The sequence below is a fragment of the Ciconia boyciana genome, chromosome 2, assembly GCF_034638445.1.
Source record: "Ciconia boyciana chromosome 2, ASM3463844v1, whole genome shotgun sequence".
Lineage (NCBI taxonomy): Eukaryota > Metazoa > Chordata > Aves > Ciconiiformes > Ciconiidae > Ciconia > Ciconia boyciana.
In genome coordinates this window covers 130,903,853-130,918,996 of record NC_132935.1, presented here as the reverse complement: position 1 = coordinate 130,918,996, position 15,144 = coordinate 130,903,853, and the positions used below count along the sequence as shown (strand labels likewise).

General features: G+C 35.5%; 1 protein-coding gene across 6 annotated transcripts in view; it reads left to right on the top strand.

Moving 5' to 3' along the window:
* The window catches only part of TAX1BP1 (Tax1 binding protein 1), a 66,133-nt gene that overhangs the window by 45,182 nt on the left and 5,807 nt on the right, over window positions 1–15,144 (top strand). For all 6 annotated transcript variants that reach the window (XM_072854070.1, XM_072854073.1, XM_072854071.1 and 3 more), the window contains 4 exons: window positions 597–722; window positions 2,487–2,558; window positions 8,515–8,689; window positions 9,033–9,181. In XM_072854070.1, the coding sequence (XP_072710171.1) occupies window positions 597–722; window positions 2,487–2,558; window positions 8,515–8,689; window positions 9,033–9,181 (522 nt within the window). The remainder of the gene's footprint in view (window positions 1–596; window positions 723–2,486; window positions 2,559–8,514; window positions 8,690–9,032; window positions 9,182–15,144) is intronic.

The following is a 15,144-nucleotide window of genomic DNA, read 5'->3' as shown; positions in this document are numbered from 1 at the left end:
TTCTCAAATAGTTATAAATACATTAATGAACTGCCATGAACTCAGTTTATCATCTTGTTTCTCTTATTGATCACAAGGAGATTATTCTATTTTAATGTGCTCTCCAGGGTATAACAGCTGTCATGTTATTCTGCTCATTACCCTGCCTATGGAGAGCCTGCGTTAGCTTCTGCTGGCTATTTCTTCTATAGTGATGCTTGAGGAAAGCTTTGCCTTTGACCTTCTGGATGAAAGAAAGATACTTAGGTTGTAAAAGTTGCATGGGGAAAAGTTTTGTATTGAAATGAGATGCTTGAAAGGATAATCGTGATTACAGTGTAGTATTAGGATACAAAGAAGCTTGAAACTGTGAAGCTAAAAAGGAATATCAGCTTGTTGAAAACTTGGGCAAGAAAAAAATACGTACTGAACATCATTTATGCAGTGTTCAGTGGTCCTGTGTTCTTCAAAGTCTTGAGTCAGGCTTGATTTCTTGGGGAAGCCATTTGTAAATGGTCTTGCTTTAAAAGCATGGAGTTACACAGTGTCATTGTTGGGGGTGGGAGGGGAAATCTCTTCAAATTGTACATTTCATGCCATGGTATAAACTACTTTAGGATGAGAAGATGAAATGCAGTGTTTATGCTGATGAACTAGCTAAACTGGAGCTGAAGTGGAAAGAACAAGTGAAAATCAATGAGGCTATAAAACTACAGCTAGCAGCAATGGAGGATCAGTATAAAGTAAGTTACAGATTTTGTTTATGGCAATGAATGATATCCTGTTCTTAATGTAGTTGCTAATCTCTAATAGTTCAAATAATGAACAGTTTTAATGGGGGGAAAAAACATTGAATGTATTTTTGCTGTAAATAGAAAATCTGTTCTGCACTTGCAGAAACAACACAGTCTTGTAACGTTTCTTTTAAAGTAAGACAGACCTGCTAAGTATACTACCAAATGGCTATCAGTCTTTTAATGTTATGGATTTAGACAAACCTCTAAATGACGTTAATCTTGTATTACAGGAAATAAAGGGGTAGAGAGTTATGATTTCCTGTTGCTTACTATAATACTAGCAGGATTTCTGATGCATTTTATCTGAATTAACTAGAGAGATACAAGATGAGTGATACATTGTTTTTAAAATAGTCACAAAATAATTACTTTAATTTGGAGGATCTCAACTATAGTCTTAGTACAGTGATGTAACACATGCACCAGAAAGTCAAGCATAATGGGCAGCTTTAGTTTACACGGGGCCTTAATCTTCTGGGTTATGTAATAGTAATACATATGTTGAAGTGGCTTTCTAGGTCAACAAGGACAAGATGAGCAACAAATTTTTGCCTGTTGTGATGAACAGAGATGAAATTGAACTGTGACTGTATCGGTTCTAGTAGGAACCCCCTCCCATTAGAAATTACAGCACTTTTTCATTATAAAATACTGAATTACTCTACAGCTTATTTCAGCACTCTGTAGGCTGTGCTGTCCTTTTCTGACACTTTTCAAAGCTCTAATTTCAATTTTATAAAATGCATGACTCTTTCCAATTTATATAATTTTATTAATTAGCAGTGATTGGTTGCTATGCATAATTTAATGTAAAATAAGTTTTTTTTAACTTCTCAACCACAGGAGTAATAAATAATTGGTTCCAAAATTGAAAGCGTTTTGACTGCAACTCAAAACTTGTTATCATTCAGGAGGGTGCAGGTGGGGGAGAAAAAGTGAGCTTTTCTTCCCAGTTGGTAGATTTCTCTCTGTTGACCTGAACTGCGAGAGAGAATTTCAGAATTAAAAAAAAAATTGATAGGTAACTGTGCAGAGCATTGAGCTTATATGCTAGAAAAACAAGTGGAGAGGCAGTCTCCAAAGTAACCAAAATCTGAGTAAAATAACCCTTTGTAGAGAAAGATAATTTAAATAATCATTTTAAAGCAAAGAGGAAGCCTGGAAGAATTGTGTAATGTCAGTTGCATCTCCTCCCAGAGCACCCAACAGAGACACAAGGTAGATGTTTGTGAAACAAATTTAGTGTCTTTGAGGTAAGAGGAGGTTTTGGTTCGCTCAGTTCTGTGGTGGGACATAACAGCTGGAGAGAAGTGAATGAAATAAATCACTGAAATGCTTGCCAACGGATTCCTTTAGAAATAATGAGATGAGGTTTGTAAACCTGCGACTGTTACTGGGCAGTGGTGTCCCTCCTGCCATTAGTATTACTGACACTACTCCTGGTTTTTAACCTAGGGTTTTATCATTCCACAGCTGTTCTCTGGAAACTGACAAGAAAAGGCTGCTAATGTACTCCTGTTATCCAGTAGATAAACTTAGGGAGAATTGTTGGTTTTGATTTGCAGTAGTACTAGATGTTGCATGTAACTATAGTAGATGAAATAATTTCTATCTGAAAGATGAACTTAATCACTGAACTTTGTTTTTGCAATGTAACATGCAGGGAAATAGTTTCACTAATACAGGAACCTTAAACTTCTTTTCATATAGGTTCAGCTGGCGGAAAAAGAGAGACGAATAAAGGAACTGGCATCACAGTTGGAACTCTTTACCAGTGAGAAGGTATTGTCAGGATTCCTGATAAATTTTATAAATTAACACTTCTGAGGCTCTTTTGGTTTGAGGAATTGCGATTTATTTTTAAGCGAGAATTTGTTTACTCTTTAAACATACTTTTCCATATTTGGATAATCTGCCAAAATGAATTAGCATTTTAAACTGCAAATTCTGCTGTTAATACTTGTATATTTAAAAAAAAAAGTACACCATAGTATGGCAACTTGCTGAAACTGGTTCAGCCTTTGAAAATATGGTTTATTGTTCTGTAATAGTGTTCTAGAATATTTTCTACATATAATCTAACAAAAACATTGTGGTGTCAAAAATTATTTATTTGTTCCTGTCTAGAATGATATTCCATCCAGGATCTAAAATAATTATTTCTATTTGCAGATAGGGATTACTCTGTGTAAACTAATAATGTGAAATTGCGCTAGCTATACGGTTCACAGAACATACGAATTCCTACCAGTTTTTGTCCTATTTTCTGTTCTCATCTCAGCAGCATCACTGTTCTCATCTCAGCAGCATCACTGTTTTTCTGCAAGTTTTTGGTGGACTTCCAGCCTCCTTCCTGCTTTACTCCTCTGTATCTCTTAGTAAAAGAGGTTCAGCCCTGTCATGTCTAGAGGCTGATACCAGCTTAGTGCATGTGCTGCTTGGCCAAATAGAAAATACTATTATTGAGCTTATGCTGCAGCCTTTCTGTCCCCTAAGGTTAACAAAACTTACAGAAATTTCATTTCTTTGAGACAGATGCTTCCTGATGCTTTCAGGAGTTACTGGCTGACAGGCAGCACAATTAGTAAACCTTATTCCCTTTGGAATCCTGGCATAAGACATGAATGGTACATACCTACCTTGACAGTTTATTTTTTCCATCACTGGTTAGGATTATTTTTGCTCTTATCCAGTGTTGTCCTATAACTAGAGATGTAGACATTTCAACAGTATAATCTCCAGGTTTTTCATGATGTGTGCATACAACCAAATCCTTTTGACATCTGCAGTTCTCTTATTGACTGCTTGTAATAATAAGAGCAGCTTCACATGTGACAGTGACTTCGGTAAACTACAACTGGAAAAATATCTTTATCAGGAAAGAAAGATACACAAATAGTACTCTGATTTTTAAATATATGATAGAAAATGGACTGCTACTTTCAAGAGTTCACTGTCTAATCAAATTCATTACCATTATTGTTAAACCAGACATTATGAAATATTAATGCTAATGTTCTAGTGTTGGAAGTACCTCGAAGGTATTATATGACAATTAATCAAAGCAAGGTTTTACTGAAAAGTGAAATAACAAAATGTCTTCGTTACATTCAGATAGTATTGCATGATATTGTGGAAAAGTTAGGATTGTTCAGATTACTTAAAAAAAAAAAAAAAATCCAGTGTGAACAGTTACTTAGTAAAAACAGGAATTTGTGTACTGATAAATTGAAATTAAACTTATTTCATATTAAGCTAGTTAAGTGTTTTGTAAAATTCTAGATTCTCAGGTAGCTGGTATTTAAATTATCTTTTTTTTTTAAACCAAATATGTACTTTTCAATAGATCTCTCTCATATTTTTCTAATTCAAAAGAAAGCAAAATAAAAGTTGAGTTTTGATGGATCTAGTTTAGCTGGAAGGAGTAATTTTGAACACCACACATAAGAAGAACAACAGTAATAATAATGTATGGAGCTTATAAAAGCTTGGAACTTTGTCTACCAAATTTATAGATATTTACATTTCAAAGAAGAATCAAAGTGCCTTGCTAGACTGGAACCATGATTTAAAAGGTTAAGCACAGTATAGTAAACAGCTTTTCAATTTATACTCCATTATCAGTATTTGTTTATAAATGTCACCAAACATAGCATGCTGAAAATGTTCATTTGCTGTCTCTTCAAACCTATAAAATTACTTGGTTTCTATTTTATTTACATACTTATATAGCCTTTGATTTTTTTTTTTTTTAATCAGTGTCTACCCTAGCTGTCCAACTTCTGGCTAAGGCTATTTTACAGCACCTTTTTACAGTCACTTTGATCTACGTTCTGTTTTAATCTTATGTGATGCTAAAATTAAAGTATTAATGCCACTGCCTCTCATTCTAAACTGCTTCCATATTGCAGAAGAAATTGATTTTAAAAAGGGAAATATTAATTTCACTGATAATTAATTGTTCCTGCTTTGTATTGAATAAAGATTAATTATTTAGATTTTACATGCTGACTAAAACTTTAAGATGTAATCCTAACCATTTCAATTATATATGCAATTTAGTCTATAAATCTAAAGTAACGCTAGCATAGTTTTATATCATATCTACAGGAGGATATTGTACTTGGAGGGTGTTGGGCAGAAATTGTGTTGTCCTGTATTAGAAGGTTTTTCTAAAAGAAAATAAACACTACTGTTTTTACGGCCAGTGCTCCAAAAAGCTAACTTTCGCTAAGCTGCCTTACCATTTGTAGAAACTACGTTCTTCCTGTTTGAACATGACTTTATGATGTTGCTGTTGGAGTCCAAACCCTTTATATCTGAAACCTGATAGTACATATATAACAATAAATATATAATCTCTGTCTTTTTTCATTTGAGTAGTGGTTTGTTTTCAGACTAGTTATTGCTACTTGATTTTACGTTTTTGTATTCTAGCGTTTCAGCTGAAGTTTACCCATCTTTAAGAAAAATACATTGAGCTGTTCCTTTTAATAACGGAGACATTTCACTACTTACGTAGTTAAATTGCTAATTGAAGTCTTGGTTTTAAGTTTCAATTCAAAGTCTTATGGGGAAAACGCACACTTCCGTCTTTGAGGTTTTTGTTAATGTTACATTAACAAATATTAAACATGAACCCAGAGAATCCAGAAGAAAATACTAACCAGAAAGAACAAAATGATTGGAAAGCATCTCTGTCTTAACAGTCTCTATTTTTTAAATTATTATTTTCATTTTTACGTCTCAGAATTTTTTGCTTGGTTCTGAACTGTAGATGGCATATTCCTTTGGATATTCTTGGCATACATGCTCTCTTTCCCTTAACCCATTTTATTAAATGGAAGGATGAGAGAGACTCTTCTTTGGATGAATTACAGCTGATGCACTGACTATACTTAAGTCACTTTAATTACTGTCTTATAACATATATCTTGGCTTAGAGTTTTAACGGTTTGTAAATTATAAAAACCATTTAGTATTTTATAATAATTACTCTCTCTATGGATTATATGCAAGAATCTAGAATTTTAAGTATATTTTTTTGAAGAGTTCTGTTTGAGCTTTTCTGAAAGAATTGTCTTTCTGATACAAATATTTAAACAACAGAATTAAATAAAGTAGGCCATTTAAGACCCTCAATAGATTAAAAAATTTTATATTTTGGATGAAAACACTGAATTTTGGAAGTAAGCTCCATACATACCGTTGCTAAACTGTGAGTATATGTATATATAAAGTAGGTGAGGATATAAAGAAGGAGGACGAAGGATGAATTAGAACTTTGCTTATTAAGTTCATAGAGGGCAAAATATTTGTCATAGGAAGTGTAATAACTTTGGAATCTGTGTATGAAAATACAACTTCTCATGGATTTAAAATCCACTTATTTGTAATTAGACAGTAGTACAAGTGCAGTTTTGTTCTATATGATGCTTGTAGTATAAATATTATTTGAAATGAGTAACCTAGTCTGGATTACCTTTGTGAAAAATATCACTAATTTCTATTTGTTAATATAAATAGAAAATATCAACCTTGAGTAATAGTTTTCCTTCCTAGAATCAATTGTCTGAATGTTATAAAAAATAGATAATTAATCCATCAGTCTAGTAATTAATGCTGAGTTTACATATCTATTCAGGGGCCTTCGCATGATTGCTAGTGGCGTGACCACCATGCCTACGTTATAGTCCAGAATGATAGAGCAAATTGTCTTCAATCTGACCCATTTTTAAATTTTTGCTATCCCAGTGTTTACCTAAATCCCGCTGATGTAAAGTATTTGTAATGTCTCCTCCAGCTGTCCATCAAGTTAAAAAGCTTGCCCAGAATTTTGATAGAATTGTCACACTTGCTGTAGCCCATTTTGGCCTTGATGGGAGAAACCTTTTCTCCCTTGTTTTCATTCAGAAAGTGTTGTTGGGTACACAGCACTTTCCCAGCCCATTGATTTGTCTGTCAGCCTCCACTGCACTTATCAGGAATTACTTGTTATGCTTTCAGGATCTTTTCCAGATCTTTCCTGATGTACCATTCTCTGTCGTCTTTCCTTCCCTATTCAAATATCGTGTATTGATCTGTGAGACCATGCTTCATCATTTTTCTGTTACGTTTTCAAATGTGCACTTTTTTTCCATGCTATTTTGTTATGTTTTGGAGAGAGATTTCTCCTGAGTAACAATATTTTCTTCAGGGTGCTCCTGCAAACTACCCTTTCCCTCATGCCAAGTAAGAAGCTGACAACTTCATGCCGTTGATGTAGAAACCACTGCTTAACATATTGACCTATCTCATTACTTTGTTATCTTTTTTTCCTGCTCTCCCTGTGATTTACCTTTTAGACTGTAATCTTTTTACAGAGTACAGTCTGTCTTTTCTGAATGTAAGAACAAAAGGTACCAACTGGATTCTTAAGTCTGCTTTACAGTGCAGCTTGAAAGTGTTCTCGTATCTTCAGTCATTGCAAGTCACAAACCACTTCTCAACATTGTAGATAATACTGTATATTAATTGAAAAAACCCAAACATTCCTTTTTCTTCTTTCTGTTCACAAAAAGGAGAAACATGCAAAAATGTCATCTGTGTTAGCAGTGACTAGGACAATGGAGTTTTTGGCTATATTTGGTGTAATGGTAATAGAGATATTTTGACATAATAATAACAACTAAAAAGACCCCCCTAATAATTACAAGTGGAACATGATCACCGAGTAGAATCGCAAACAAGGACAAAATCATTCCAACCAGTTTAACGTATTTAATCACGTATTTAAAAATCGATTTTTAAAGGAACTGAGAACAAGGAAAAGTAATGGATCTTTGCCTCTGTAGGTATAGTTTTAGGTGAGTTATGTTTGATAGGGTCTCTGCATTTGAACGAAGTAATTCTCTTCCAGTTTTAAACACGGCTACATCTAACACATCTGCAAATATTGTACAGAGCTTAACATGTACACATGATTCTGTATGCAAGTAAGGGGAACTTTAAGGAGGTTATATTGTAGAAATCACATGAGACTGCTTCTAAATTCTCCATGCTGGTTTCTTTCCCTGTGTGTGTGTGTGCATGTGAAGGACATTGAGCAAAAGTTTGTTCTAACATTTTTCATTTCCTACCGAAAGTGACAACCTTGAGCTCAGCTTAGCTAATGTTAAGTTACACTTCATGTAGGTCAATGTTCTGCTGTTAGATATCAGAAAGGATCCAGTGCAATGTACTGAATAGTTCTTAATTTATCTGCCACTCATGAATTCATAGGGAATTATGTCAAGTATGTACATACATGTACTTCACATACTAAAATGGTGCATTCTTGAATGGTATGGTATGATACGAAAAAAAATTATTTTCTTTTTAATTTTAACTTTAAAAAACTTTTCTCACTGCACATTATCTTTAGTTGTTATTGTTAATCCACTTGTTCTTTACCTATTTAAGTGATTTTTTTCATTTTAAAAAGGATGCAGATATTTCTTGAAAAATGTGGCAGTTCTGTTTATGTAATTTGAATTAACTGATGACAAAACAAGAGAAAAAAATGTCTTTAAAAGATCTTTGTATTTTCTTCATTGACTATTTTTGGTATGTATGGTATATTTGGCACTAGAGCAAGATGAAAAGACAGTGGGAAGGTTAGCAGATGTATTTTTAAAAACACATCTAAATATTTCATAAAAATTTCAAACTTTGCTAGGACTCCATAGGTTAATTACATTTTAAACTTTGCATTATTTAGGAACTTGGCAGGACACCAGGAAATCAAGCTGGAAGGATGATGGAAGGACAGATTTCACAACAGACATTACATTTTCGCAACCCATATTCGGAGGAAAATGGACCGGTTCCTGCAGTGCCAAGCAGACTACCAGTATTGCAATATGGAAACCCTTATGCAATTCAGGAAAGAAGAGGTAAGTAAATTCCATTCCCCTGCCCCCCTGATTTCTCTCTTGCTGTTTCAAAAGCAATGGCTCATTTAATGCAGGTTAAATACCAATGATCTTTATATTGGTGTATAGAGCCTTTATTGATAGAGAGAATTTAATAAAGTATCTTTATTTTACTGATGAGAATCAGTAAGGTAAACAAAGTTTTAAAGAAATACCTTTTGAAAAAGGTGATTTCTCTTCTATTGTTTTATATTATCTAAACCGAAAATGTGTTTAAGTCTTGATTTTTAAATATAAGGTAGCACATCTGTAATCTCAAAATACAAACTGCTGAACAAAGATGCTCTAACTAATTTTTCTTCAGATGGAGCAGATGGCGCTTTTAATCCTGATGAGATCCAAAGACCACCTGTTAGAACTTCCTTTTGGGAGCTAGAAGATGATGTAGTGTGTAGTCAGCCTTCACGCAATCTTAGTCGGCCGGACGGTTTAGAAGATCCTGAGGATAGCAATGCAAGTTACCTTTTTTAATTATTTTTTTTCCTTGATGTGTTTACTAATGAGTAATCAGGAGTTGCACATAGGTTTTCAGTATCTGATAAACCTGAGTTATTGTTATGTAAATCCAGAATTGATTTTTCTTTTCCCTGAACAATGTTTTAGGTGAATATTGCTTGCTTTGAAGGAGAAAACTCTGCACATCAGTTGATGATAATATACTTGTTTCTCCAGTCTCTTGGGTTACTGACAGCTTTGTTTTCGTATTAGGACAGTAGCTTCTTAATATTTTTAAATACTCAAGTAGAAAAATCCAAGTAATCTCAACTCATTCTGATTTTTTTCTCTCTCGTGTGTGGTAAAATGTGGGCTCAAAATGTAGCCACATCTTAGTCCTTTTACAATTTGTGTGTAGGAACTAAATTGTAATAAAACAAACAAAAAATCTGAAGGATTCTGATACTAGTATTTTCAGTTAAATGCTGAATGAAAAATTGTATCGTATAAGATACTTCATTCTAATGTATTAATCTTTTGTTCTGTCTCTTGCAAATCTGCATTTATTAATTTCCATTTTGAATGTTTTTTGCTGTTAGACATGTATTTGGAAGAGCTAGTTGACTGTTATCTAAAGTTGATTAAACTGAAAGTAACAGATTCTCACTGATTTCTTTTTTAGGGCTTTTTGTATGTTTTAAGTGGAAATTGGTTAGCTTTTCGTTTTAATACAGTTAACTTGCACATTCTGGTATAAAAAAATTATTTTAGTAGATTGGCTTCTGTAATAAACTGGACTGTATGTGTTCATTTGAACAGGAACAGACTTACTACTCTTTCTTATTCTAAGTACTCTTGCACCTTCAAAAATATTAAACAAGAAATACCTTTCTGCAAAGTATTGTGCTCTTTGCAAGTACAGTGGTATCATGACCTGTTTCTCATTTAGTCTAGTTTGCCACATTTAATTGCTATTAACCTTTGCAGAAACTGATCAGTGTTCAGACAGGCATGATTTTAGCCCTGGTGCTCAGCACCTATAATGGAGAAAAATGTGTTTCTCCCTCCTGCCTTTTGCCCCCGATGTCCATTACTGTGAATAATTAGAGAAACTGTCAGAACTTTTGCAGCCTCTTCGAGATCTAGAATGTGAGCTTAATGCTGTTGCCCACCTTTACTTCACATTTTGCATATTTAATCTGATCATTCTTGACGTAGATATTACATATGACAAGCTCTTCTCTTCTTTAGTCATCTGCTTCAGTTTAATTAGCAGGGTGTTCTTTCTGATCTATGTGCTTTGCCCTCTTGCAAACCCAAGAGAAACAGTGCTAGAGTCTTGTGCTCATTTGCTGACACAGCTTGGATTTTTGTAATGAGATGGAATATAACAGGCTTAAATAAAGTTCAACTTGAGAAAAGGTGCCTTTAAATCAAATAATTTATATCTTTATTTTTTTACTTTCAAATGAGAATCAGTTGCGTACTCCTCTCAAATATAGACTGTATGTGTAGTGTACAAATTTACATGGAAACGAGTAGTTGCAAGAATCTTTCTAGAGAGACTTAATAATATGCCAAAGATAAAACAGTTATAATGCAGTATTTAAAGAAATAACCAGGGAAAAATTCCATATATCTAGGTAATTCATAATAAAGGAGAGCCTGTCATTTGGGCAGAAGAAACAGCAAATATAAAATGATAAATATGAAGAGATTACCATTTGTTGTACTGGTTTTTAAAATAAGCTGTTTAAGATGTAATTCTGTGCATTTTTAAACCAGTAAGATGTAGAGCCTTTTGTTGGAGGAGGATTCCCTCCCAGAAGAAAAGGGTTGGTAGTCTTGCCGTGCTGTTTAAAATATTACCATTGTATGGACTTCTGTCATCTTCCTCTCCACGTTCCTATTACTACACGTTATATTAGCTTAAGAACTTGAGGGTGTTGTAGTCACTTCCACCACTTCATGGCTATGGTGGTTTACCTATGATGATGAACATGTCTACATTTTTTATCTAAGATGACAGATCTTTGAGGCCCTGGGCCAATATTACGATACATGGGAGAATGAAGTAAAGGTTGTATACACACAACTGTAAAGAGACTTTTCAGATATGACTGAAATAGGCTTTTGTTGGTTTATAAGGTGAGAGTAGGGAAGTGTGTACACACATGTGTGAGAGAAGCTTTGTGACTTCCGTCTACAGAATGAAGGCCAGAAATGGGACCTCCTTTCCTTTAGGATATTCATCTAGCCTTAGGAATAGGTCATCAAACTATGAGAGGGTCTAGCAAATCAAACTTACCTGCTGTAGTTGCTGTTTACATTCCTGTGCAGTTGAGTAACTTAATAAACTATCTGGATGACAGAGGAGAACTTGAATGCTTCTCCCAGAAGTGTTTTCTGGACAGGGAATTAGGTAGAATTGCTTCAAACCTACAAACCACATCTCTGCAACTGTTATTACCTTGACCTCCTTTCATTGTAAATGTTGAGTTACTCTGTTTCCAGCTGCAGCATGTCTTCCTTAGCACCAGGGAAAGAATCTAGAATTTGTCTTTGTGTGTTTGCCATTTGTACATTTCCACTCTACTTGTTGATAGTCGTTGAGTCTTAAAGCCTTTGCCTTCATTGGACCATTCCAGCACTTAAACAACTCGTACAGGATTATTTGTGCTGTGAATTGACGTAAGTGGAGTACCTGTTTTCTGTTTGTCTGTACTCTGGCATTTGCTCAAAATGGAATTCTCTTCCAGTTTGTTCAGATTTTTATATTGCCTTCTTGCCCTCATTTTTTATTTCTTTCTGGATATTGTTTTTGCTTTCTTCTGCTAACTTCAGCCATGTTTGACATGTGGTAGAGGTGTTAGATACTGACTTCCTACAGGTTTTTTGACAATTGCTTGGGAGAAGAGAGAGACCTTAAATTCTTGTTCTAACAGGCAGCTGACAGCTGGCTAATCAGCCTGAATATGCCTGCAAACTGGTCACTACTCCAACTAAACAGGGAGAGAACATGAGATGATGTGGGGGGAGAAGTGTTAGGGGGAATGCAAGACAAATCCAGAGAAAGTCAAGACTCCTTAGTTCTCTTTTTGGTGGTAAAACTTGACTCCTTTACTTGAACTGAAATTGTCCTCTTTAGTGAAGTATCTTGAACCTGTCTGAATTGATGCAAACCTTCTGTACAGGAATCTCATGTGTCTCCTTATTTTTGAAAAGTCTTCATAAGGTGTTTTTGGTTTTTTTGTTTTGTTTTTTAATGCAAACTTTTTCTTCATCAGTCTTGCAACATACTTGTTTGAGGTGCTGAGTTTACTTTTGCCTAAAGGAATCTTGTGTTCCTGGGTAATGATCCATTTAATATGCTTTTTGTCTTGTACTGGAAAAGATCTAACTCATGGTACCTTATCTGCAATATATGAAAAAGATCACGTTTCTATTCCGTGTCATTAGAATTGTAAATTGCTTATTGTTAGGGTCAACCATCATTTTCTACATCAACAGAAAGGTTCTCCTCTATTTTCCTTCCCAATGAAGAAAAACTGTCAGCCTGTTGAGCTAAAGTGGCTGCCATCATGTGTACTTTTTAGCAATACACCTCTTAAAAATATCTGTGAGACAGCCTTGGTTGATCTCTACCTATCCCAAGGAGGAAATATGAGTCTTTCAATTACATTAATCGAGTAGGTATGGCACAAGGTAGTAACTACCCTTTTGGTTGGCAGTCGGAAAGAAGGGTGCAAGCTTGGTCTCTCTTCACTCACTGCTGCTTTCTCATTCCAGTGTCAGAAGTTCTATATGCTCCTTAAGAGCACATTTGGCCTAGTGAGGCAGGATTTTTGCATAGCCCTGTAGTACTGGATGGGTGCTAGGATGTGTACCAGTCCCATTCATAGAAGGAAAGACATCACAGATGCCCTAAGCTCACTTTAAGAGGATTATTTTCATGCTAAAGTTGTGCATGAATTATTTGCCTGGGGATGCTTCTGTACCTGCAACTAATGATTTGATGTTCAATTCTGTGAAGTACAGCTGCTATCTTTGTAACCCTCTACAAAGTCATTTTGTCCTTCCTACTGGTAAGTTACAAAATTCTCAAGCTCATGATTGAGATGAGCCTTCTGCTGTGGCACTTGCTCCTAATGGGACCTGAACTTAGTTTCTGCATTCCTAAGGAGAATGCTGGTTGCTCTTACCCCAAGTGCAGTGGGCTTCCCTTGCTGCTTCTTGGTAAAGACATTTTTGTTACTGGCCATTATCTTGAGTAGCAGTATAAGATCAGGTGACGGTGACACTCCTGCTATACTGAAACTTATGCTGCCTTTACTGTCTTCATTTTCTCTGAGTTGTAGACCAAGTAAGGATACATCTGCAAATGCATCAGAATTTTTGTTTAAGGCTGCTGTTGTGTTCCGATTTTGTTTTTCCCAAAACTTTGTTCCTTGGGAATGGGCTCTTCCATGTCTTTGGTTGACATGAAAAAACATCAGTTTTGTATGACTCGAAGACTTTCCAGAATTCTTCATAGCTTTGCCTTTTGGAACTCTTAGGCCAATTAAACCGTGATTTCTGAGAGGGATAAGCTGGTCTGTGTTAATCATGCCAGATGAGCATGCACACAGCGGTGATTTTATGTAGAATAGTTGACTTGCCACAAGTTCCTGCCGTCATCTACTCAGCACTAACTTTCCATTTGCTCATGCTCCCATAATTGACCAAAATGTAATCATTTGGAGCAAATAATTTCTAGAAGCAAGTATGTATGGGAGAGATCCATAAACAAAACATATATATATTTTTTTAATGCTAAAGTGTGAGTTTTAGAAATGTAGTCTTGATTACACTTGGCAGTAAGCCCAGAATAACTATCCTGAGACTCTTAAACAATGTTGTTAGTCACAGTAAATTTGTGGGGGGTGGGGGGTGTAACTTTTGGCAACTGACAACCAGGTCAGGATATTTTTTGAGATGAATCCAAAATAGCCTTTCTTCTAGGAAAAAAACCCACTACACTATATTAGCCTGTTCTTACCCTGGCAGCCAAGGGAGCAGTTGGTATCTGGGTACCTCTTGGGAGACCAGACTGCTTGCAGAGAGGTAGAGACACCTAAAAGAGTTTGATTTCACTCTCACAGCAGAGCTGAATCGCAGAAAGAAAATGTATGTACTCTTCTTTCCAGTTTACCTGCACCACATGTTAGTGGTGTGGCTGTTTGTTTATTGTTTAAAGCTTAAGATGGGTATTGCTTCGCTTACTGTGGCATGTTAAAATGATCTGTAGAAATCTGAGTTGGGGATTGTTCAAGTCTATAGTTTTTGTACAGTGTCACACGGCTTTGTTTCTCATTTCTGTTTGGCAGTCTTGGAACTGGTGACAGTTGTAATCGTGAAAGCAGTACTCGAGACAAAATTGGTTAGTTCTGGTAAAACTGGATGAGTTGCGCTTATTTCTGACAGTTAATGTCTGGCTTTCCCTTCTTCTAGTGGCAAACCCCCTGTTTTTTAGCATGCTTTATTGTGTAATACTATATTTATCTTTATGATTCATGTAGTCTGTGGAACTTGTGGCAATTTTAAAGAGTCAGAGTTACAGTCCAGTGATACTAGTTAAGCCATGACGTTAAAGGCATCCTTTATAACTTGTTAACCTAGATAGCCAAACTTCTGACTTCAGAAGGCCTGGCACTTGTTATGCTGCATAACCACAGTGCCAGCCTGTGGGTGTGTGCTGTCAGACTCTTTTTTCGTAAGGACCTGAGGCCACATATCTCAGTTACATCACTGCAGGGTGCTGTAGAGGTCTTAGACTAAGTATGTGCAGCAGTGTCCCTGGTCATCAGTCTGGAGTGCAAGAAAGCTGGCTCTGGGTCTGCACAAAGGGCAGATTAAACTGTCCCTTTCTCAAAATACGGAGTATGGGCTTCCGTCCAGATAACTTGGATGACTCAACTGTGGGGTCTTGAGAGTAAGCTGAT